General features: G+C 49.2%; 1 protein-coding gene across 8 annotated transcripts in view; it reads left to right on the top strand.

The window, feature by feature from the left end:
- LOC119955772 overlaps positions 1-25,755 on the top strand; it is a 53,459-nt gene that overhangs the window by 17,012 nt on the left and 10,692 nt on the right. Inside the window, exons 10-15 of one of the 8 annotated variants that reach the window (XM_038782313.1) lie at positions 811-990; positions 3,919-4,011; positions 6,710-6,991; positions 10,916-11,131; positions 18,062-18,130; positions 18,313-18,528. In XM_038782313.1, coding sequence (XP_038638241.1) covers positions 811-990; positions 3,919-4,011; positions 6,710-6,991; positions 10,916-11,131; positions 18,062-18,130; positions 18,313-18,339 — 867 coding nt within the window. In that variant the 3' untranslated portion in view covers positions 18,340-18,528. Of the gene's footprint in view, positions 1-810; positions 991-3,918; positions 4,012-6,709; positions 6,992-10,915; positions 11,132-12,991; positions 13,305-18,061; positions 18,131-18,312; positions 18,977-25,755 lie in introns of those variants that run through there. The other 7 variants (XM_038782309.1, XM_038782308.1, XM_038782315.1 and 4 more) reach the window with 7 other exon arrangements.

The raw sequence follows: 25,755 nt of genomic DNA, 5'->3' as shown, positions 1-25,755 counted from the left end.
GTCTGCACGTTCTCCCCGTGTCTGCGTGGGTTCCGTCCGGGTGCTCCGGTTTCCTCCCACAGTCCAAAGATGCGCCGGTTAGGTGGATTGGTCATGCTAAATTGCCGCTTAGAGTGGGGTTGCAGGTATAGGGTGGGGGTTTGGACTGAGGTAGGGTGGGTGCAGACTCGATGGGCCGAATGGCCTCCTTCTGCAGTGTAGTGATTCTAAGAGGGATTCCATGACTAGGCGCTTCCTACAACCCCCCACACCCCATCCATCTCCTGCGTCTCTACCCATCCACAGCCAAATTATATCCTAGGAGAGGTAAAACAGAGGGAATGATCCAGGGTCAGTAAGAGGAGGGGTGGGGGAAACACTGGAAAATTTCTCTCTGACCACCCCCCCCCCCCCCCCCCCCCCCCCGCTCCCCCCCACAGGCAATTGAGACCAGTGCAGGAGGGCATTGGCACGCAGTGCTGGCTATTTGTTCATAAACTCAAGACAAAGTACATGCCGGATGCGGAGTTTGTAGAATCAGAGGCTGGTTGCATCACAGGAGGAAACCATTCAGCTAACTGTGTCAGTGCCAGCTCTCTGCCAGCAGCAACTCAGCTGGTCCAACTCCCCTGCTCGTGCCTCATCGCCCTAAAATCTTTCTCTCTTCAGGTTATTTTCCAATTCCCCTTTGAAAGCCGCAATTATCAAGCGTGTGAGATTCTTCTCCCAAATGGACATGTGTAGCCACTGCTTCAGTTAAATAAATTACTGGCTCTGCCCTGCAGGGTCGACTCTCCCGTGCATTTTGAATAATTTGTTTTTTGTTTGTAGGAGAAAACAAAGATGCAGGGGGTGACCGACTCGGAGCAAAAGCGCATGGGTGTGAAAACAGCGGAGCTCCTAAATGTTGCTTCGTCTGCCGGCAGTGCAGGAGCTTCCATCCCAGAATCTATCACAGTCTCTGTGAGCAACAGTTCACTGCCAGCGGAGCTCTCCTCTCTCTCGGCCGCTGTAAGTTCCTTTGTTTTGTTTTTATTCTATTATGGGATGTGGGTGTCGCTGGCTAGGCCAACGTTTGTTGCTTGTAATAATAATAATCGCTTCTCGTCACAATTAGGCTTACAGAAGTTACTGTGAAAAGCCCCTTGTCGCCACATTCCGGCGCCTGTTCGGGGAGGCCGGTACGGAAATTGAACCCGTGCTGCTGACATTGTTCTGCACTACAAGCCAGCTGTGTGGCCCACTGTGCTAAACCAGCCCCCTTATCCCTCAGGAGATGGGGGTGAGCTCCCTTCTTCATCATAGAATTTGCAGTGCAGAAGGAGGCCATTCGGCCCATCGAGTCTGCACCGGCTCTTGGAAAGAGCACCCTACCCAAGGTCAACACCTCCACCCTATCCCCATAACCCAGTAATCCCACCCAACACTAAGGGCAATTTTGGACACTAAGGGCAATTTATCATCATGGCCAATTCACCTAACCTGCACATCTTTGGACTGTGGGAGGAAACCGGAGCACCCGGAGGAAACCCACGCACACACGGGGAGGATGTGCAGACTCCGCGCAGACAGTGACCCAAGCCGGGAATCGAACCTGGGACCCTGGAGCTGTGAAGCAATTGTGCTATCCACAAGGCTACCGTGCTGCCCGCTTGAACCGCTGCAGTCCATGTGCCGCAGGTCCACCTACGGGACTTTGACCTGGCGACAGTGAAGGACCGGCCAATATATGTCCAAGTCAGGATGGTGTGTGAGTTGCGGGGGACGGGGGGGGGGGGGGGGGGGGGCAACCTGCAGTTCCCAGGCATCTTCTGCCCCTGGTCCTCCTCGGTATCCTTCTAGGTTGCTGCGGTGCATCTTGTGGACAGTACACACGACCGTGCGTCAGTGGTGGAGGGAGCGAATGCTTAAGATGGTGAATGACGAGGTGCCAATCAAGTGGCCTGTTTTGTTCTGGATGGTGTTGCGCTCCTGCAGTGTTGCTGGGGCTGCACTCACCGGGGTCAGTAAGTATTGTATCACAATACTATCGATGGTGGACAGAGAGTGAGGAGGTGGGTTACTGCAGAATTCCCAGCCTGTGACCTGCTCCTGTAGCCACAGTGTTTCTCTATTGCCCATTCTCTGAGGACACGTTAAGCCCTGATCAAACTGTAAAAGAGGCTATTTAGCCCATTGAATCTGCACCGGCCCTTGGAAAGAGCACCCTGCCCAAGCCCACACATGGGTGTATCCCAGTAACCTCATCTAAACTTTTGTGGACACTAAGGGGCAATTTATCATGGCCAATCCACCTAACCTGCACATCTTTGGACTGTAGGAGGAAATTGGAGCACCCGGTGGAAACCCACGCACACACGGGGAGAACTCAAGCCGGGAATCGAACATGGGATCCTGGAGCTGTGAGGCAACTGTGCCAATCACTGTGCTACCGCACCACCCATTTGATAAATGGAGAGCGTCCCAAAATTGAAGATAAATATGTAGAAAGGAATAGCAGGATATGTTGCTTTACCACCTTACAGGCTACATGTAAATTCAAGCTGTCCTCGCATGCCTTCCATTGTCTAATCGTGAGAATAGACAACTCGTGTTGATGATGAGGAACTGTAATAATTCCAGGGGCGCAATTTGAAAGGCGAAGCAGGTTTATTCTGCAACAAATTTTACCAACTTTTACAGATGCACTATAGAGAGCATCCTATCGGGCTGCATCACAGCCTGGTATGGCAACTGCTCGGCCCAGGACCGCAAGGAACTTCAGAGAGTCGTGAATACCGCCCAGTCCATCACACGAACCTGCCTCCCATCCATTGATTGCATCTACACCTCCCGCTGCCGGGGGAAAGCGGGCAGCATAATCAAGGATCCCTCCCACCCGGCTTACTCACTTTTCCAACTTCTTCCTTCGGGCAGGAGATTCAGAAGTCTGAGAACACGGACGAACAGACTCAAAAACAGCTTCTTCCCCACTGTCACCAGACTCCTAAATGACCCTTTTATGGACTGTCCTCATTAACACTACACCCACGTATGCTTCATCCGATGCCAATGCTTATGTAGTACATTGTATATACCTGTATTGTGTTGCCCTATTATGTATTCTCATGTATTTTCTTGAATTCTGTTCAATTCCCTTTTCTTCCCATGTACTGAATGATCTGTTGAGCTGCTTGCAGAAAAATACTTTTCACTGTACCTCGGTACACGTGACAATAAACAAATCCAATCTAATCCAATAAAGCTGCAGCCAAGCCAAAAAAAATCAGATGTCCTAGTTCAGCCGGGGAATATCGGGAAATGCCGGTCCGGGTCTGGGGGGGTGTCAGTATTTAAGGCCCCGCTGGTCGCCACCCGCTCAACACTGGTCCTCATAGTCTACGGGTCCCACGGGGAGATCAGTCAGCAATCCCCCCCCCCGTGGTCTTTGTGAGGGTTATAATGGGAAACACGGGGAAATTTTGGGCGGCACGGTAACACAGTGGTTAGCATTGTTGCTACACAGCGCCAGGATCCCGGGTTGGATTCCCGGGTTGGGTCACTGTCTGTGCGCAGTCTGCACCTTCTCCCCCGTGTCTGCGTGGGTTTCCGCCAAGTGCTCCAGGTCCCTCCCACAAGTCCCGAAAGACGTGCTTGTTATGTGAATTGGACATTCTGAATTCTCCCTCCGTGTACCCGAGCAGGTGCCGGAATGTGGCGACTCGGGGCTTTTCACAGTAACTTCATTGCAGCGTTAATGTAAGCCTACTTGCGACAATAAAGATTATTATTATTATTAAAGAGTGTAGGCTGGTTGGGCTAATTGACCTGTTTTTGTGCTCTGTTCTGTGTCATCTCATAGGCTTTATTATTACATGTAGTAATTTAGTGCATTTCCACATATGCTCATGCTCTGCCTTCTCTTTTAATTTGCCTTCTTTCCCCTCTCCTTTAAACCAGGTTCAGCTGCAGGTCCAGCAGCAACAGATCGAAGCCCTAAAGAAACGAGTTCAGGCCCTCCAGCAGCAGCAACACAGCTACAAGCAGCTGCAGGTAGCTCCAAAACACACTCTGGGGAGGCAGTGTCAGAGAGCGAGGGATTGGCTTGGGTGGGACACTGCAAACCAGGGGAGGGGGACGCTGCAGTGAAAGTCCCAGCCACACACTCACACCACTGGGGGGTGGTCGAGAACCAAAAGAGTGTTAAAAGACACACGCGCACACAGACCGCTTTCGTCTTTTTCCATTCATTGACTGGATATCAATGGAACCAAACGTCATGCCGGACGTTCGCCTCTCATCAATGTATTGTTAGACGCTTTACACCCAAGACTAATTTCTACCCCATATTCATGTCTGCAGAACCCTTGACCGTATTGGTCTTTTTCTACTTTCCTTTTCTGTCCGCTCTTGATGTGTGGGGGTTTCATAGAATCCCGACAGTGCAGAAGGAGGCCACTCGGCCCATTGACTCTGCACCGACCCTCCGAAGGAGCACCATACCTAGGTCCATGCCTCCACCCTATCCCTTCAACCCCACCTCACCTTTTTGGACACTTAGTGGCAAATTTAGCCTAGACAATCCACCTAACCTGCCCATCTTAGGACTGTGGGAGGAAATGGGAGCATCCGGAGGAAACCCACGCGTTTCAGTTTCAGAGATCGTTTCCCTTCGCTGAAGGATTTGGACGACGTTAGACGCGGGCAGATTGGAAAGGTGGGAGGAGAATGGAGTGGAGCACAAATGTCAGCACAGACTGGATGGGCCGACTGGCCTGCTGTATATCCTGTCATCCTGTGACACAGGAGGCTTTCTTTCCCAGCAGAAGCATTGTGCTGGAGAAGAAGGTTCTGCTGATCCTGGGCATGTTATAAGGTTTCAGTTCCATTGGCAATATCACAAGCAGAGCTGAGCCGTGCGGTGCATTACACTTTCTGATTCGTGCCACAAGAGGGCTCTACATTTGTACAACTCACCCGGGTGTCAAGAGACCGGGAACAACAGCTGCAACAATAACTGGAATTTATATGGCACCTTTACCGTAGTAAAATGTCCAAAGGGGCTTCGTAGAAGTATAAGTTTAAGGTTAAAGGAGAAGAAAGAGGTCAAATGTTGGAGACGTTTAGGGAGAGCAATCCAGGCCTAATGGCCTCGGGAGCTGAAGGCACGGCTGCGATTGAAATGTGGGACGAATGAGAGGCTAGGAGTGGCTGACACAGAGATCGTTGAGGAGGGCGCTCCAGAGAGGGGGAGAGGTCATCTGCAGTGCAGCACCCCCGAGGCTTCTCGTTGTCGAGGGTACGTATAGGGGCCAAGTGACTTCGGACTCATTAAGAAGTCCCACAACACCAGGTTAAAGTCCAACTGGTTTGTGTGGAATCACTAGCTTTCGGAGAGTAGCTCTTTCATCAGGTGAGTGTTGGGTTACACAAACACATATATAGACCAAGCCAATGAAACTTTGAATTCGGACCCATTGACTGCAGTGTCAGGACTGCAACTTTACTCACTGGGCCTTTTGGAAAGCAGGACTAAAGTGCTTATTTTGAAGAGAGCAGGGAGGAGGCCCATTCAGCTCCTTGACCCAGCGATGACAAACCAGCTTCTTTCCACATCCCTTAATATACTTGCCAGACAAAATGCCATCAATCTCAACCATCGACAGCTTTTTGGGGAAAGAGGATTCCACACTTTCGCGACCCATTCACGTGGAGAAATACCTCTTCGTTTCACTCCTGAAAGGTCCAGCTCTAATTTTTTTTAAATTTAAGAGAACCCAATTAATTTTTTTTTCCAATTAAGGGGCAATTTAGCGTGGCCAATGCACCTAACCTGCACATTTGTGGGTTGTGGGGGGTGAAACCCACGCAGACACGGGGAGAATGTGCAAACTCCACACGGGCAGTGACCCAGGGCCGGGATTCGAACCCGGGTCCTCAGCGCCGCCGACCCAGTGCTAACCACTGCGCCACGTGCCGCCCCCAGGCCCAGCTCTAATTTTGAGATTGAGTTCCTTGTTCTGGATCTCCGTGTGTAACTTATCGTATCCCTCAATTATTTTAAGACGAACACCCTTCCACCCACAAGGAACTAATAGCCAACCCGTTCTTTATGCCCTTAACGGATGAAACCCTGCTGTCAGCCTGTTTGAATGTGTACTGTACCTTTTTAATAGTATCGAATCCTACCAATTATTTGCCCCATGTCCATTTTTAAGTTCCTGTATTGTAAAATATGAGTTTATTTTTAGTGATACAGAACACTGCAGTTTTCTCACTTTGTGCACCCGCATTAGCTTCCTCGTGTTAGAACATAGAACAGTACAGCACAGAACAGGCCCTTCGGCCCTCAATGTTGTGCCGAGCCATGATCACCCTACTCAACCCACGTATCCACCCTATACCCGTAACCCAACAACCCCCCCTTAACCTTACTTTTTATTAGGACACTACGGGCAATTTAGCATGGCCAATCCACCTAACCTGCACATCTTTGGACTGTGGGAGGAAACCGGAGCACCCGGAGGAAACCCACGCAAACAGGGGGAGGACGTGCAGACTCCACACAGACAGTGACCCAGCCGGGAATCGAACCTGGGACCCTGGAGCTGTGAAGCATTTATGCTAACCACCATGCTACCCTGCTGCCGTTCTGTGTTTTAATAGTATTTGCACTTCAGAAAGTACCCTTAAGGACATCCTGAGGTTGTGAAAGGCGCTATGTAAATGTGCATTCTTCCTGGTCCCACAGCAGGAAGCCACAAGGACCCAGCTCCATCCTCCGCATCTGCAGATCCTCGGAACATCACAAGTCCTCAGCCCTCAGCCGCGATCCTTGCATCAACCGGGCAGTGTTATAACCAAACGGCAAATGGTGGGACTGCAGCTCAAAGCGACACAGCAGCCGTGTCACGTGCTGAAAGAGGGGCCGGTAATCACGCAGATACTGCAGGCTCCTAGCCGTTCCCAGGTGGTCTCTGCCATACAGTCCATAGGGATCCTCCAGGATGCACTCCAACGGAACGATATTCAGGTGGGTAAAGCCTGAATTTTATTTGGGTTATTTTTTGGGTTCATGTTTGTTCCCACCTCACCCTCCCACACTGCTCCTGGTTTCCTTACCTGACCAGCGTTGATGAGCGATTGGTTACAGGTCTCTGACTGCTGCCTTCTGTAACCGAGCATTACCAGCTGCAGCAGAGTCGGGAGCACTACCCTCTCTGGGTCCGAATTGCATCCCACTAGAGCTAAGCTAGCCACTTGAGTGCCTCACTGAGGGAGTGCCTGTCGGAAGTGCTTTCTTTCAGGTGAAGGGTTAAACTTTAATTGCTGTGTGCCCTCACAGGAGGCACAGTTTGAGAAAGAATAAGGGAGTCTCCTCCAGTGTCCTGTGTTAGCTTCTGGCTGCTGTTGAGTAAAGAGTCAAGAGTTCTGCTCCTTTCCCAAAACACCTTTATTTTCCTTGAACACTATACAAAACTCTATCATCACACCACAAGTGCCACCTGCAACCCCTTTACATATCTGTCAACTATTGGATATGTAACATCAATTTGACATGTAATTGGAATGTCTCTCAACCCATTCCTAACATCCTGGCCAATATTTCTTTCTCAGTCATCTAATGTGGTCATTGTTACATTGTTGTTTGCTGGGCACGGCTGTAAGGCTGCTCTCCAATAGTCCTTCACTGGCAGTAAGACGCGTTGAGATAGCCTGAGATCACAGAAGATGCCATAGAATTGTTTCTTTAGACGCTGATTCCTGCTCCCTCATCTCCCCTTGGCATCTTCCTCCCGACCAGACCAGGGTTTGGAACTTGTCTAATCGTGTGTTGTAAACACAAGACCTGGTCCCTACCAATGGAATTGCCTAAAAGGATGGTGGAAGTAATTCAGCACGGTAGCACAAGTGGCTAGCACTGTGGCTTCACAGCGCCAGGATCCCAGGTTCGATTCCCCGCCGGGTCACTGTCTGTGTGGAGTCTGCACGTTCTCCCCGGGTCTGCGTGGGTTTCCTCCGGGTGCTCCGGTTTCCTCCCACAGTCCAAAGATGTGCAGGTTAGGTGGATTGGCCATGATAAATTGCCCTTAGTGACCAAAAAGGTTAGGGGGTTACGGGGATAGGATGGAAGTGATGGCTTAAGTGGGTCGGTGCAGACTCGATGGGCCGAATGGTCTCCTGACAGTAACTTTCAAATGGGAATTGGATAAGGACCAGTAAAGCAAAGGGCCGTGAGGAATCGGCAGGGGAGTGGCACTTATGGCCAGCTCTTTCAAAGAGTTGGCATGGACACTCTGGGCTGAATGGCCTCCTTCTGCACTGTAAGATTCTACAATTCACTTTGTGGCCAGCTGCATTGAGGGGACAGTCTGCTGCGCCTTGGCGTTGAGTCATACATCAAAATAACATTGTAAATGAGGTGTGCATCCACTTTATGTCTGCAAGCAGCCTCCTTGTTGTTGCAGCTTTGGTTGATGATTATGTCTATCATTGAGGCTCCTGGACGTATTGCGTTACAGTGGGAATTGTCTGTAGGAGCAGGTCCACATGGTGCCGGCGGTGTAGCACCTGCTGCCACATCCCGCCCACCACTTCCTCTCTGCCACATTGTGGAAAAGGACACAGGGCGCCCTCTAGCACTTTCCAAATCACTGGATTGGGGGCTCACCCGGCACATCTTTTCACCTTAGTACAATCGTGTCCCTCCTCACCTGTTGGGGCGATATGGCACGGTGGGCACAGTGGTTAGCACTGTTGCCTCACAGCACCAGGGACCCGGGTTCGATTCCAGCCTCGGGTGACTGTCGGTGTGGAGTCTGCACGTTCTCCCTGTGTCTGCGTGGGTTTCCTCCCGCAGTCTAAAGATGTGCTGGTTAGGTGGAATGGCCGTGCTATATTGCCCCTTAGTGTCCAGGCATGTGCAGGTTAGGTGGGGTTACAGGGATAGAGTGGAGTAGAGTGCTCTTTCAGAGGGTCTAGACGGACCCAGTGAGCTGAATGGCCTCCTTCTGCATCGTAGGGTCTCTAGGTTTCCATGGTGGCCTGGGTTCGTTTGCAGCCCCCAACTGTGTGCCCTCCCAGCACCGCATTCCTTTCCCGGGGGATCCACTCCAGGGTCTTGAGTACAAAATCTCAGAGCAGCACCCCTGATGCAGGACTGAGGGGTGCTGCACTGTCGGAGCTGCGTCTTGCAGATGAGACATTAAACTACGCTTCAGTTAGCATCACCAGAAACAGATGACCCGGCTATTTTTGCATTGCAGTTTGGTTGGGGGGGGGGGGGCTGTGAGGATACTGGCTGATGGAACTCCTATATTACAACCGTGCCGATACAGCACCAACTTTTATATAGAACCTTTAATACTAATAAGATGCACCAAGGTGCTTTACAGGAACATAATAGAACAAAATATGTAATGAAAAGAAAATATGTAATTGGCTGGAAAGCATTTTGGGATGTCCTGATGTTGTAAGAGAGCCTATGGAAATGCAAGCTCTTTCGCTCCATTGGCAGCTAGCTCCTTTCGAGTCTATGGATTTTCCTGGCACTGAACAGAGCAGCCACTTGACACCCCGACCACTCCCGGTGATCTCTGCAGCAGCAAGTCAGGCATTTGCAGCCCTTTTAGTCCTTTCAGAGGGGGTTGCAGCTGACTGTTGCCACCTGTAGCTATGTGGTGGGAGTCCTATTTGTTTGTCTAGTGTCTCCGATGCCTCCGGGAGCTCTACCAATGGCTCGTGTCTCCTGCCTGATATTTGCAGCAGTCTGACACAGTCCCCTTACTGTACTTCAAACCATAAACCGTGATGTTTCCTTCTTCCCAGATGTACTCGCTCCCCGCTGCTCTGTTTGCATTCATTATTTAGCTTTAGATGTTCTCACTTTTGAAATGCTGAGGTTGATGCTAAGCGCAGGTATGTTGCGCAATAAGTGAACTGTTAAAGTAATTATTGTCGGCTCCTTCATGTGTTTGAGGGTGGAAATGAATCAGTGCTGTGGTACTGAACTTTATAAAAAGTCCTGCTATTTATACGAGAAAGAAAGACTTCTCTGTTCACTTTTCACAACCTCAGGACAACACATCACTTTTAGAACAATATTGGTCAGGACATTGCTCTGAGATATAGTGGCTGTGGGATCTTTAATGCCAGGCTGAGAGGGCAGACTGGGCCTAATTTTTAAAAAATAATCTTTATTGCCACAAGTTAGCTTAATAACAGTGCAATGACGTTACTGTGAAAAGCCCCTCGTCGCCACATTCCGCCGCCTGCTCAGGTACACAGAGGGAGAATTCAGAATGTCCAATTCACCTAACAAGCACGTCTTTCAGGAATTGTGGGAGGAAACCGGAGCGCCCGGAGGAAACCCATGCAGACATTGGGGAGAACGTATAGACTCCGCACAGACAGTAACCCGAGCCGGGAATCCATTTATTTATTTTTTTAAATTTAGAGTAGCCAATTATTTTTTCCAATTAAGGGGCAATTTAGCGTGGCCAATCCACCTAACCTGCACGTCTTTGGGTTGTGGGGGTGAAACCCACGCAGACACGGGGAGAACGTGCAAACTCCACACGGACAGTGACCCAGGGCCGGGATTCGAACCCGGGTCCTCAGCGCCGTAGGCAGCAATGCTAACCACTGTGCCACCGTGCTGCCCGCCGGGAACCCATTTAAGGTTTCATCCAAGATAGCACCTCTGACAGTGCAGCAGTCCCTCGGATTTTGTGCAACGTAAATCCACAACTTTCTGACTGAGATGGGAGTGCAACCCACAAGAGTCCTGGCTGCCGCAATATTGTGGTCGCCACACGATTCCTGATCATTTATAGAGTCGGCCAGCGGGAGCTGGAACCCCACAGGGACAAAGTAAATTGTCAGATTTTCAATTGTTTTCCTCCATGTTCCCAAAACAATAAGGGAAAAATAAATATCTATATTTTTTTTAATTTAGCTTGTCGTTCAAACCATGGATCTGCCTTCTGGTGTTACTCTACAGAATGCCAGAAATGTGAGACCACAGCCTCAGGGAACCGTGCTGTACACTATTCCCTCACAACCGATCAGCGGCTGTAACAATGAACAGTGCACAACCCTTCCCGACTTCAGGAATGTGACGTCTCAGGCTGCAGTTTCTCAAAATATCAGTCCCGTCAGTCAGGGACCTCTGGTGAGTTTTTGTCCCACGTGTTGGGGGGTGGTGTTGAATGTCACACTGTAACCAAGGCCTAATATCTAGTCAGTCAGCATCATAGAATCCCTACAGTGCAGAAGGTGGCCATTTGGCCCATCGAGTCACTAACCCTCCGAAAGAGCACTCCTAGGTCCACTCCCGCCCTATCCCCTGAACCCCAGAACCTAACCTGCACATCCCTGGACACTAGGGGACAATTTAGCACAGCCTATCCCCCTAACCTGCACATCTTTTGGACTGTGGGAGGAAACGGGAGCACCCGGAGGAGACACATAAACAAACTCCACACAGTCGTCCGAAGTCGGAATCGAACCCCGGTCTCTGGCGCTGTGAGACAGCAGTGCTAACCACTGTGCCGCCTTAGACAGATGTAGATAGATGTGTTCTTCCAACATCTACTATCTCCTGTTTCAACATGTTGCATTCATGCCAAATGATTAAGGTTTGCGATGTAGGTCTTGTGGCAGAGTGGCTAGTGTGCTTTTTTTAAACCTTTATTGTCACAAGTAGGCTTACATTAACACTGCAATGAAGTTACTGTGAAAAGCCTCTGGTCGCCACACTCCGGTGCCTGTTCGGGTACACGGAGGGAGAATTCAGAATGTCCAATTCACCTAACAAGCACGTCTTTTCGGGATTTGTGGGAGGAATCCGGAGCACCCGGAGGAAACCCACGCAGACACAGAGAGAACGTGCAGACTCCGCACCGAGGACCCTGGCGCGGTGAAGCAACAGTGCTAACCACTGTGCTACCTTGCTGCCCACCGTGTTTACCTGTGAGCCAGAAGCTCTACGTTGAGGCTTTGACGGCTGAGGAAGGTTTGTTCATCACACGGCCAAACAGGTTGTCTGTCAACCTGCAAACCCGTAACAGCCTCCCCGAACAGGCGCCGGAATGTGGCGACTAGGGGCTTTTCACAGTAACTTCATTTGAAGCCTACTCGTGACCATAAGCGATTTTCATTTTTTTTTTTCGTTTCAAATCCTTCCCAACACTCAAAGACTAGTTACCTGATCCAGGAAAACATAGAATCAGATGAAAGTCTGCCTTACACACCTCTAGGTGTAAGGATGAAAAATAACAGCAAGGTTTGAAATAAAATGTTAGGCATTTACCACCAACAGTAATTTCTGGGTTTATGTTTCCATAGTTACACTGGTAATAGAACACAAAGGAGTATTTGTTTGTGAGTGTACTGTTGTGTGCTGATCTTTAATAGTATTATCACAACATTGTCTAAATCCAGTATTCGTCCGGCCAGCTCTCAGTCCACCAGTGTGAACTGATCCAAACCTCTGTAGCCTAATTGTACCAAATCCTCTTCACGCATCGCCTCTGTGCTCACTGACGGAATTTTTAAAATTCTAATCCTCGTGTTGCAATCCCTCCATGGCCTTACCGCCTCCCTATCTCTGACCCCTTCTAATCCCACAACACTGAGAATTCAGTGCTTCTGATTCCAGCCTCTTGTGCGTCAACCTATTCCGTTGCTCCACAATCGGTAGTCGAGCCTTCAGCTCTCTGGGCCCTAAGCTGTCAGGTTTCCTCCTAAAAGCCCCGTGCCTCCTTCTCCGTCTCCTTTTTAAGATGCCACTTGAAGACGGACCTCTTTGGCCAAGTTTGTGATCACTTTTCCGAAAGTCTTCTTATGTGGGTTGTGTCAAACAATGTCTGGTTCAAACTCCTGTGATGGGCTTGGATGCTACTGTTGTCAGCCAGTGCGTCAGCGAGCATGCCATGATCAATGCCAGAGGAGATCTTCCAATGTGTCAATTGATTGTTCTTTGATTTTGGCTTTTTAATTTACTGACCCTTATGAATTTCACTTTCATCAGCATGGACTGGAGGCGCTGCTTAGCAACAGATGATGCGTTGGAATATCTACAGCTGCCAGCCAACTTGTACCTGTCCATTCAGAGGTTCATTGCACACCGACTGCTTCACAGTCAGCAGATTGTGGTAGCGTAAAATCCCGATAAGGTGAATCCCAGGGAATCTGCCCACAAACTTGCATTAAGCCAAGGAGGCCTCAGTTCACATGAATGCTCCTCTATGTAACCTGATATGCCGACAAACACTGTGTATGTCAAAAACACCAGATTCAAATGCCAAATGAAAACACAATAAAGCAGTAAATGTGTGGAAAAAGTCTTCAGTCAATTTGTTCACACCTTATGGAGTGGCCTGACATTGCAAAAAGGCCAGAGCTTTGCATTGAAAAATGTCAGGAGTTGGCTCCGAAAATACTCTTGTGATCTTTCTCTGCTTGACATGCTGTTTTCGGACGTGCCTGAGTAGTCCATCACGTCGTCAACGCTGCCAACGAGCTTTTGGTGTTTTCACGTTTCAGCTCAAGATCTCGGAGCTTTTCTACGGCCTTTGTGGATTCGACTAGGGAAACAGGTGGGTGAGGGGGCAGGCATCCTTCGGGGTGTCAGGTTCCTCGGCTGAAGAATTTATGGGATGTACAATTGCATCGTGTCAGATCCATGGTGCAGCGCACAGCATCGCCCACCTCTGCCTAACCTCCTATGGTTGTGTCTACTGGAATTTCCATGCTGAGCTCCCACAGACGAGGGAAAAGTTCCTTGTCATCGGGAATTGGTTGGTCTCACCCTGTTCTTCCTCATTCTTGACACCTTGCACAGTCGTAACCTGTTTGAACCCTGCATAGTGGAAGCAATTTGCAATTGTGGCTTCCATTACCATCGTCCATGCCTCCTTCATCGTTAATATGGCCCCTAGAGCAGTTGGGTTGTACTCCTTCTTCTCCTCAATAAGATTTCAGATTCCTAATTACCCCTTGATCCATTAGCTGGAGGTTGGCTGTGTCATTGCTGGCCCTGAGCACCTCATTGATGCTCTTGCCTCTCAAAGACTGCATGGGGCAGTTGGCTGTACTGATAAAAAAATCTTCATTTTCTTCTACTGATATATTTTGGCCACTTCCTTGATCCACAGCTCAAAACACTGGAGGTCATCCAAGCGGTTTCGTGAACCTCGTGCTGTGTAGTGCCTTGACATTTGTGAAGCAACATGGCTTCTTGGACTTCCCAGTCACAAGAAGAAGCAACTTTTCAGTGCCATGCATGTAGGCAAAGACTGCAGCAGAGACACCTTCCTTGTTCCGCTTTCCACCATTGCATGTTCCACCTTCACACATCAAAGTCCAGCAAGAGACGGTAAAATAGTCCCGTTTTACCTGGGTTAAAAATACCTCATGGTGCATAATTGTTCGTGATCAGGGCAAGACCATTTTGAACCCATCATCTGGAAATGGAAAGTCCTCTACTTGGCCTCCCTTGAACCACGTTAGCAGAGCTTCTTCAACGCCTTGCTTGCTGGAGAGAATTACCGCTTGTTGAAATGTTCCAGGGTATTCCCCTTGTTTCATAATGGTGGACAAACTCTATCTGTTGCGACGTGCACTTTCCACTGTGTACCACGGTGTCCCACTTGCTCTACTGACCTCACCTTCTCTCTGATCGACAACACTTAACTTTCTGAAGGGTTTAACTGTACTCGCAGGTTTTGCGTGTCCTTTCACAGAGAGGTCTCTGTGTCAAATGATGGCTTGCCCGGCGCTCCACAATTTCACACTCTTGTGTGGTCTAACTCCATTCTGATTGGTCGGCATGGTCATGGTGTCACGCTTTAGACGGGTTTGGCTTAATTCTGGTGCAGAATTTCGGTTTATCCCCCAGGCAACGTTCTATGAGATTTGCTATTCTACCAGTGGGAATGGTTGACAACTTCACTATAACCAAAACTTTGTGTCATCTGACTTTGACTCATCATAATTTCACTGTATCTAACATTGCAAGTCAGAACATGTATCCTTTCCCAACCATTTATAGTAGAGAGTCTCATGGAACTATATGCATAAATCAGCCCTTTCAGGATATCAGCATGTTCCAAAGTGTCTTACAGACAGTGAAGTTCTTTTTAAAGTGTTGTCACAGTGGGGGAAGTGGCAGCTAATTTGCATCCAGCAAACTCCCCCAGTGATGTGATAATGACTAGATAATCTGCGTTTGGTGATGACAGTCGAGGGATGAATGTTGGCCAGGACACTGGGGAGAACTCCCCCGCTCTCCTCTGAAATGACAGATTATTAAATGGAAAGAACAGAAATTGCTAAGTGATAAAAGAACAAGGATCTGGTTCACTTTCTGGCATTCCCGTACCAGCCTCCCCGGACAGGCGCCGGAATGTGGCGACTAGGGGCTTTTCACAATAACTTCACTGAAGCCTACTCGTGACAATAAGCGATTTTCATTTTCATTTCATTTTTCATTTCATCCCAATTGTCAGATGATGCAGTAACAATGGAGTTACTGACTAATCACAGCGATCAATCGCTTATCAATGAGTCTAGGACAGACCCAGACATGGGGTGAGGAACATCCCCAGGGGGAGAGGGCTTTGGGAACTGGCTCCTCCCAGGGGAGTGAATATGGTGGTGGTGAATATATCTCAGTATCGAGACTGCATCTTCAATTACACCCTTTACAGAATACTATTGGATCTTTTAATAAGACATAGGAGCAGAATTAGGCCACTTGGCCCGTCGGGTCTGTGCCGCCATTCAATCATGGCTGATATTTTTCTCATCCCCATTTTCCCCATAACCCCCGATACCTTTCGAGAGCAGCGGAGGAAACAGCCCCAGCGGATTGGTTCCCTGCGGCAGGTAGAGCCTGAGACAGGTGAAGGCTTGGTAACCGTCTGTGACCAGTTGGAGGCACAGCAAGAGGCTATGTCGCATCTCCAGCATCTTCCAGTTCAGACGGACTCTTTGACTCCGTGCCACAGTGGAGGAGAGCAGTCCCTGAAACCGCTGGCTCCTACAAACCTTCAGCAAGCCCTGCAGCTGATCACAGTAACCGGGGATTGTTAAGATGCCCATCAACAGTGACAGTGAGCGGACAGGTTGTGTCACGGCTGGTTAGTAGAGTGTTGTAAGGGTGGCACAGTGGTTAGCACTGCTGCCTCACAGCACCAGGGACTCTGGTTCAATTCCCACCTTGTGCAGCATTGTGGAGTTTGTACATTCACCCAGTGTGAGCGTTGGCTTCCTCCGGGTGCTCCGGTTTCCTCCCACAGTCCAAAGGTGTGCAGGTTTGGCAGGGTTAAGCAGCCAGAGCGGGGGAGGTGGCCTAGGTGGGGTGCTCTTTTGGAGGGTCAGTTGCTGACTTGATGGGCCGAATAGCCTCCTCCTGCAATGTAGGGATTCTAGTCCATGAACCTAGCGATACGACCAGTCACTTCTAGAATTCTTGAATCTGTATTATGTGTATTTAAGATGATGAATCTAACAAAATCGGGCTGTATGAGGGATGAGGTTAAGTCATTGTGTTGTGCATACCTGTGTGTATATGAGGGTGTAAATATATTATCTATCAATAGTATCACAGCTGAAGTTGCTTATTACACGTAATTGGGACACGCGGGGGGGGGGGGGGGGGGGGTCAGAGCAGGGTGGGGATGAGAGTGAGAGAGGGGGGTGAGGGTAGTTGAGGGGTAGAAAAGGGCAGGGGGAAGGCCAGGGAAGGGGACGGATATGGTAAGAGGTAGGTTGTGGCACCGGAGTGGGTACGAGGGTACTGGGTAGGGTGTGGAGGAGGGGGGTGGGGGGGGGGAGTATGTGTATCGTGGGAAAGGAAGAGAGGATTAACAGTATCGGAGTTCATGAATGAACAGATGAAAGACGTTCTAGCATCAGTTCATGGTTAAAAAAAAAGCACTAGCCTCTGTAATGGCAAACTATTGTCCAGAGCATTCTTCTAATTGTGAGTTTTGGCCAACTGTGACCACCGAGATACTGGGCGCGATTTATCCCCAAACAAATCTGTGTCCGGTGTTGGGTGCGTTTAGCAGGTTGTTCAGGGCAGCTCCAGTGATGGGAAATATCTCGCTATTTAACGGCACTTTGTCGGGTTTTTTTGGGCTGGGGATTCGGCCGCACTAGGCGTCATTTCCTGATGGGAAGCCGGCAGAAAAGGCTCCTCGCAGGTTGGGGGGCAATTCGTCTGGCTGCCTCGATCTCCCCCCTTTTCGACCCCCCCCCCCCCCCCCCTCGTCGTTTCTGACCCCCAACCTTGGAAAGGCCCCTGGGAACACCCCCTAGCCCCCCTCACCCCCGGTAAGGAACCCTTGTTGGGCCCAATCTCTGGCAGTGCTATCCAGGCACCCTGCAGTGTCTGGCCGGCACTGCCAGTGTGCCCGGGTGGCACTCCAAGGTACCAGGCTGAGGGGATGCCAGGGTCCCCAACCACCCGTGGGTGTCAAACCCCCCCCCCCCCCCGGCCACCATTCCGACTAGTCCACATTCGTGGAAACCAGTACTAAATGGTGCCTTGACGAGGTCTCCCAGGCACAGCCGTTAGATCCCAGGCGCGATCCCGGGGAGAATCCCGCGAATGCAGAATTAAATGAGCCTTTAAACATGCCAATCTGGGATGAGGACCAGTGAGGGGGAGATCCAGATCGCGACATCTCGCGAGGCTCTGTTAAATCTGGTGAGGCGTTCCGAGCGTCGCAAATGAGGCCACATCCCAACAAGGCCGGGCGCGATGAGGCCACAAATCCGCACCCAATGAGTCTGTCACATATATGACTGGCTAGAAGCTAATCAAGGGCAATTCGGGATGGGCTGGCCTAGCCAGTGAAACCCACGTTCCACGAACAAATTTTTATAAATCAACAACTGAGCCCATCAGAAGCTGTGCGTCACGTCGAGGGCCTCGAAGAACAGCCTTCGCTCCGATTCTTTCTTCCTGCGATGACTGACAATCATTTTCCAGCAGCGCGCGCTGAATCCACTTGCACAGAGTTGACCAGACATTTGGTATTGGAGGAAGAGGAAATTCGGCCTCATTTATTTAAATGCTTTTCACTGTTAGGGGCTCTTTGCCAGGTGCAGCGTGCGAGATCTCACCCCTGGCCACAGAAGCTGCAAAGCACACAAACTGGTAAGACGCTCATTGGACCCGGGGGGGGTGGGGGGGGGGGGGGGGGGGGGACGGACGGACCACTTCAATCACACAACCTTTGCAATTGTTGTGCTTCAAAGTGTTTGTTACTTATGACAAGTTGAACTTTGAATGTCTCTGGAATTCCTGGCCTAAACCTTTCCACCTCTTTCCCCTTCTAGGATTCTCCTGAAAACGTACTCCTTTGACCAAACCTATAGTCACATGTCCTTTGGCATCAATTTTTGTCTGATTACCTTCCTGTGAAATACCTTGGGACGTTTTATTGCATTAGTCAACAACTAATTGAATTTATATAGTAGCCGTAAAATACAAGCTTGGGAGGGGGCGGCACGTGGCGGCACTGGGACTACAGTGCTGAGACTACAGTGCTGAGGACCAGAGTTCGAATCCCGGCCCTGGGTCACTGTCCGTGTGGAGTTTGCACATTTTCCCCGTTTCACCCTCACAACCCAAAGATGTTAGGTGGTTTGGCCACGCTAAATTGCCCCTTAATTGAGAAAAAAAAACTGGGTACTCCAAGATACAAGCTTGGCATATCTCTTGCCATTCCCGCTATGTCCAGTTATCGTAAAGTGTTTAATCTCAAAGCCTTGGGTGGCACAATGGTTAGCACTGCTGCCTCACAGCGCCAAGGACTTGGGTTTGATTCCAGCCTTGGGTGACTGTGTGGAGCTTGCATGTTCTCCCCGTGTCTGCGTGGGTTTCCTCCCACAGTCCAAAGATGTGCAGGTTAAATGTATTGGCCGTGATCAACGAGCAAGGTTACGGAAATGGGGGGTGAGGGGAGTGGGCTTAGGTAAGAGTGCTTTTGGGTGGCATGGTGGGACGGTAGTTAGCACTGCTGACCTCACAGCTCCAGGGCCCTGGTTCAATTCCGGCCTCAGGTGACTGTCTGTGTGGAGTTTGCACGTTCTCCCCGTGTCTGTGTGGGGTTTCGGTGATGAAACCGGTGCTCCGGTTTCCTCCCACAGTCTAATGATGTGAAGGTTAGGTGGACTGACTACGCTAAATTGCCCCTTAGTGTCCAAAAAATGTTAGGTGGAGTTACGGGGATAGGGTGGAGGTGTGGGCTTAGTTAGGGTGCTCTTTCCAAGGGCCGGTGCAGACTCAATGGGCCGAACGGCCTCCTCCTGCCTGTAAATTCTATGATGATTCACCCCTATCACTGAGTGAGTCGGGTGGTTGTGGGAGGTGTTGAGAGTCCTTCCTTTTCATTTCCCTCTGTTCGTGCTTCTTTTCATTATTTTTGGTCTGTGGACTCGTAATCAGAATGTGTCTTTAAGCGGAGGACTTGAGCTGAGGCAGCCTGCTCGCCAGGACAGTGTGTTCCAGGTTTTGTATTTTGGAGAGGAGAAAACGGGCTCGTTGGCGCCGGGTGAATCTTAAGAAGCAGAGTTGGAGGAAGTCGGTTCAATTGGCTGGGTGTCAACCTGTGGGGTGACCAGGAACAGTGTTCTGTCTGACAACAGTGACTGGTTCCTGGGTGATGCTTCTGAAAGTGCTGGGCGGGCCTTGAAAGGAGAAGGGGCACTCTATCTCTCTCGCTGCTGAAGTAAAGAACTGCTTTATTGTTCTAAAACAATTGAGTGCCTGGTACATCTTTACTACATAATTGAAATGATCTTGAAACGACAATGTAAGTAGACAACCTTGCCAGAGAAAGCCATCTCAAGCCTGGAAGGAAGAAGTATTGAAACGAAAGCATTGAACTCCTGAAAGACTTTAACTGGAAGCCATTCTCGTGCATCAGCGATCCTTTATCCTTTTATTTTCATTAATAATTTCCTCCGTCTCCACTACCCTTTCCCTCTATCTTGTCTGTGTGTGTATATATGAAATGAAATGAAATGAAAATCGCTTATTGTCACGAGTAGACTTCAAATGAAGTTACTGTGAAAAGCCCCTAGTCGCCACATTCCGGCACCTCTTTGGGGAGGCTGTTACGGGAATATATTTATATACAGAGAGTGGGCCGTGTTGGAAAGGGGGGGCGCAGTTGGAAAAGGGATATCAGGCAGTCAGTTACATTTTTGTCAGTTTAATTATGTTAGTGTTAAATAATAAAAGGTTATTTGTGTTAAATGTACAAACTTGGTGACTGCAGTTTGTTGGACTCGGCCAAGGACCTCTGCTATTTAAAAATAACATCTCCCTTCACTTGTTTTGTGACTCCGGGTCAAGTGGGGCTGGAATTGACCGTGCTCAGTCCAGGGGCATGGTCTTTTCAATGAGAAATGAAACTGAAGCCCCTCTCGCCCTCTCAGCTGGACGTAGATGACCGTCCAGTCACCATTTCGAAGAAGTTGTAACGGGGAGCTCTCCCGATATTTAACCCCCCATAATCACTTGCAGAAACAGATGATTAATCACACGGGATTGAACAAGGTAGCAATCAGGATGGGCATCCTTAGTCTCGTGTGCTCATATACAACACATCACCAATGGAAGGGAGAGGAATTGCCAGCCAATTCTTTAAGTTTGCAAACAGTGTTACCAAGACAACCCCTGGGCATTATCATGGGATCATTCACATTTACCTATATCCAATGGATAGATTTAAAATCTTACCTGAGCCAAAATCCTACATGGTAAATGACCTCCGTCAACCCGGTAATGGTATGTGTCAGTGTTTATTTACAAGGACTGATGTCACAACAGAAAAGACAAAGTCCCGTATGCTCTGTACTGTTGCATGGTACAGAATCGATATGAGGTCCCGACTGTGGTCCTCTCCTTCACTCTTTTCTTTGTAAATCTGGTTCATTTTAAAACTTAAGGTTCAATGGTCGGATTTCTTTCCGAGATGTCAGGCCCAGGCAACTAATGGTTGTGATTGAATGCTCCTGTATCCTCGGAGGGGGAAGAACAGCTTGATTTTTGTGAGAGAGGAAATTATGTCTGATACTTGCAGCCAAAATGCACATGGAAGTGGGAGAATGCTTTGAGGTCAGAGAGTGCGGGTCTTTGAGTTTCTATGGGGGAAGGTGCACTTTTTAAAAGACATTCCTCCCCTGCTCTACATCAGCAAGTCGTCTCTCTCAGGCTAGGGTGGCTGTTCAGTGTGGAGCTGGGCCTTGGAGCCAAACATGGTGACACGGGGTGGGGGTGTCTGTGTCGTATGTGCACGCAAATACAAAACCCTCGGGGGTGGGGGGGGGGGGGGTTAAAGATCAGTGAAGGACTCGCTTGTGATCTTTCCCACCCATTTGAACAGCCCCACTCAGGTGAAAATTGGGCAGCTGCTGCTTTTTGCAATTAAATCCCAGGAGAGTCAGAGGAAAGGGGGGAAAAAAATGAGGACGAATGCCAAGAGACATGCGGGGCAGTGACTGGAGGGCGGGAAATGGCCACTACTTCAGCAACCCGTCCTTTTTATACAGGCAGGTGGTTTAATCCATGCTCTCGCTTCGTACACAGTGGCCCATTGAATACCTTGGGCACAAAGAGACAGTGTGAGTTGGAGCCAAAGTATTCACAAACTCGCAGCATGGTGGTGCGGCCAAGGTACAGTCACTATAAAAGACTTTAGGCTTCAGCACCTCACGTATGATGGTTTGATATCAACACATCGTACTGCACAGAGGGAGGCTATTTAGCTCGTCACCTGCAGGGCAGCACGGTAGCACAGTGGTTAGCACTGTTGCTTCACAGCTCCAATTCCCGGCTTGGGTCACTGTCTACGCGGAGTCAGCACGTTCTCCCTGTGTCTGCGTGGGTTTCCTCCGGGTGCTCCGGTTTCCTCCCACAAATCCCGAAAGACATGCTGTTAGGTAATTTGGACATTCTGAATTCTCCCTTTGTACCCGAACAGGCGGCGGAATGTGGCGACTAGGGGCTTTTCACAGTAACCTTCATTGGAGTGTTAATGTGAGACTACTTGTGACAATAAAGATTATATTATAGTTAGACCCCACTACCCTGCACATGATCTCTTGCAGACTTTTTCCCTTCAAAGTTTGTATTCGATTTCATTTGAAAGATACTGTTGAATTTGCTTCCATTAGCCTTCCAGATCGTAACAACTTGGTGTATAAAACATTTCTGCTCATCTCCCGAGTGGTTCTTCTGCCAATTATCTTAACTCTGTCTCCTCTGGTTTCTGACCCTCCTTTCTTCTTACTCTAGTTGAAACCCTTTATCTAATTTTAAGTGCATCTGTTAAATATTCCTTTAATCTTCTTCGGCTCTAAGGAGAACAATCCGAGCTTCTATAACTGCAGCCTTTCATCCCTGGCCAATCTCTTCTGCATCCTTTCCAACACTTTGATATCCTCCCGAAGGTGTGATGCCCAGAATTGGACGCAATGCTCCAGTTGGGACCTATCCCGTGTTTATGTAAAAAAAAGGAGCCTTGCTCTAGTACTCTGCTAATGTTCATAAAGCCCAGGATCCTGTGTGTTTTTCTAAACAGCCTATCCTGCCACATTTGAAGATTTGTGCATGTAGTCTTTCCAATTTTGCATCCTCGTTGAAATTCTGGGATCTGAAGAAAGGGGGAGGGGAATTTATGAGAAACTGTTTTAAGATTTAAACATGCAGTGTGACATTTTAACACTTGATTTGGCTGTGGACAGTATCAGTTAATTCCTGCTTTAATCCACAAGTTCTCTACTCAAACCTCCATTCCTTACCTACCGACTCCGTCCCTCTCCCTTTGTTGAGAACCTTGGTGTCGCGTTTGATACTGAGTCGCTCCTTTGGCCGTATATTCGCACCACTACAACCGTTTCCATCTCCTTGATGTTGCCTGACTTTACCAAGTCCCACCTCAAGTGCTGCTGAAATTCTCATTTGTGCCTTTTGTTACCTCTAAACTTGAAAATTCCAATTCACTCCCAGCTGACCCTCCATAAACTCGGAAGTTATCTGAGGCTCTGCTGCCTGCATCACCCCTGTGCCCGCTGACCTACACGGGATCCCAGTCAAGCAATGTCTCGATTAAAAAATTTTCATCCCTCGTCTTCAAATCCCTCCCCTCCACCTCTGTACAATCACCTCCAGCCCTACAATCTCGGAGTTGTCTGCACTCCTCTAATTCAGGGCTCTGGTGCGTCTGCAGTTTTAGGTGCTCCACCATTGGTTGCTATGCCCTCAGTTGACTCGGACCCAAGTTCTGTAACTCTCTCCTTCCACGTCAGTTGGTGTCTGTGGGCACCCATCAGAGCCTGATAACTCTACATCTGCTGATTTGCAGAGTGACCTCAGATCCTGATTAGTCAGGTCCCCTTAGAGTGGGACAAAACAGACAAAGAACAATACAGCACAGGAACAGTTTCGGCCCTCCAAGCCTGCGCCGCTCACGTGTACTATCTGGACCAACCGCCTGTATCCTTCTATACCCCGTCTGTTCATGTGTCTATCCAGATAAGTCTTAAACGTCGCTAACATATCTGCATCAACCACCTCACTTGGCAGTGGCCAACCAATCACAGGCCACCACCAACCACCCTCTGTGTAAAAAGCTTACCTCGCACATCTGCACTGAACCTATCCCCCCTCCCCTTGAACTTGCGCCCCCTTGTAATTGTCATTTCCGCCCTGGGAAAAAGCTTCCAATTATTCACCTTATCAATACCCCTCATAATTTAGAGACTTCTATCAGGTCGCCCCTCAGCCTCTGTCCCTCTCGGGAGAACAATCCCAGTTTATTTAATTTCCGTATAGCTAATACTCTCCATACCAGGCAACATCCTGGTGAACCTCTCCTGTACTCTCCCTGTCCTCTGGTAGTGCTGTGACCAGAATTGGACACAGCATTCCAAATGTGACCAACTAACGTCTATGTAACTCCAAAGAGAAATGCTGGAAAATCTCAGCAGGTCTGGCGGCATCTGTAGGGAGAGAAAGAGCTAGCGTTTCGAGTCCAGATGACCCTTTGTCAAAGCTGTTCTATATATAACTTTAATTTGCGAGCTTTTATACTCGATACCCCAACTGGGAGGAATGAGAGGCAACTAGTTGAGGAGGGAGAGAGGAAGAGGCAGAAGATCCTGGACGGGTTTCTCCGCTCCCGCAGCCGGCCAATGGGATTCCCCATTGTGGCGTCACTACGCCGTTGGGAAACCCGCCTGTGGGTGCGCTGGCGGGGCGGAAGATCCCTCCGACAGGACAATCTTGGTGCCTGTGCTATACTTTCACGGAAAAGGGCACACCAGCGGCGTTTTCGACCAGGGACTGAGGAGGACAGGCCGGCCAGCAGCAGCGAGGCGAGGCGCCCTGGTCGGGCGGAGAGCCACAAGGTGGTCAACAAGCCAGTTGGTCAGCAGCCGTCAAAACAACGATGGGAGCAGACGGGGTGACTCCACCCAGCCAGGGCTGGGGGCATGCCAGTCAGCAACAGCGAGGCGCCAAGTCAAGCCTTACCAACACGCGGAGATGATGAGTGTGGCGGGAGGGCTGCCTTGAAGACCCCAGCATTGGGCTCCACAAAGTGTAAATCTGCCTCTGGCTTTGGGTCAATCACGGGTGTAGGAGTCTCATCTTGGCCAGAGCTGAAAAACACTCGAATTTGATATGGCACAGAAAAAGAGCAATCCGATTAGACCCTTTCACCTAATTCCAGCAAATTCTTCATTTGCATGCACAGGTGTACACAGTTTCCTATTGAAAGTTACTGAACCTGCCTCCATCTCCCTCTCAGTCCTTATTTTGGGAGCTTGGAAGGAGGAGATGAAGAGGTTAATGGTGTCACCGTATGTATGAATGATACCGATCATGCCATGTGTTTAGAGAGAGTCCCTGTTACGAAGCAGCAAGTAGAGAACCAGTTTGCACACGGCAAACGGCTACAAACACCAATCTGATAAGTGACCCAGATCATCCGTGTTTTTTTTAAACGATGTCGATTGGGAGAAACTGTTGGCCAAGACTTCCTTGCTCTTCCTGGGACAGTCCTTTGGGAATTTTTACACCGATCTGAAAGTGCAGCTAGGCCTTGGTTTAACGTTGTATCCAATTCAACACTATTGACAGTGGTGCGGCTCCCTTCCTTAGTAACGCTTTGAATATCGTGCTGAAGGCTCTATATACACATGTTAAATCTTTCGAATTCTTTACCAAGAGAGCTGCGGAAACTCAGTCCGTGAATATGTTCAAGACGGAGGTCGATAGATTTCCAGATAGCAAAGACATCAAGGGGATAAAGGGGATAGAGTGGTAAATGGCACTGAGATAGATCGCTTTTCCTTGGCCGAGGGGTGACTTAGTTGAGGTACAAAATTATGAGGGGAAGAGATCGGGTGGGCAGAATAAAATTGTTTCCCTCGGTGGAAAATTCTAGAACCAGGGGACGTAGATTCAAGATAAGAGGCAGAAGGTGGATAGCGGACATGAGGAAGAACTTTGTTACACAGAGGGTAGTGGGAGTCTGGAATTTTGCTGTCTAAGTTTTTTTAAAATACATTTTTATTATCCTCCCGTTTCACATTTCTCCCAAATTTACACCCAACAATAATAAGTAACGGATGCAATGTCAATCCCCATATCAGTGACAACGATCCTATCCTCCCACCAAACCCCCAAATATTAGGTCGCAAGTTAACATAAACGAATGACAGAAAGGAATCAGGAATCACCCATAGTCACCATTAACACACACAGTC

Source organism: Scyliorhinus canicula, chromosome 21, assembly GCF_902713615.1.
Source record: "Scyliorhinus canicula chromosome 21, sScyCan1.1, whole genome shotgun sequence".
Classification (NCBI taxonomy): Eukaryota; Metazoa; Chordata; class Chondrichthyes; order Carcharhiniformes; family Scyliorhinidae; genus Scyliorhinus; species Scyliorhinus canicula.
This window is presented reverse-complemented; position numbering and strand designations above follow the sequence as displayed.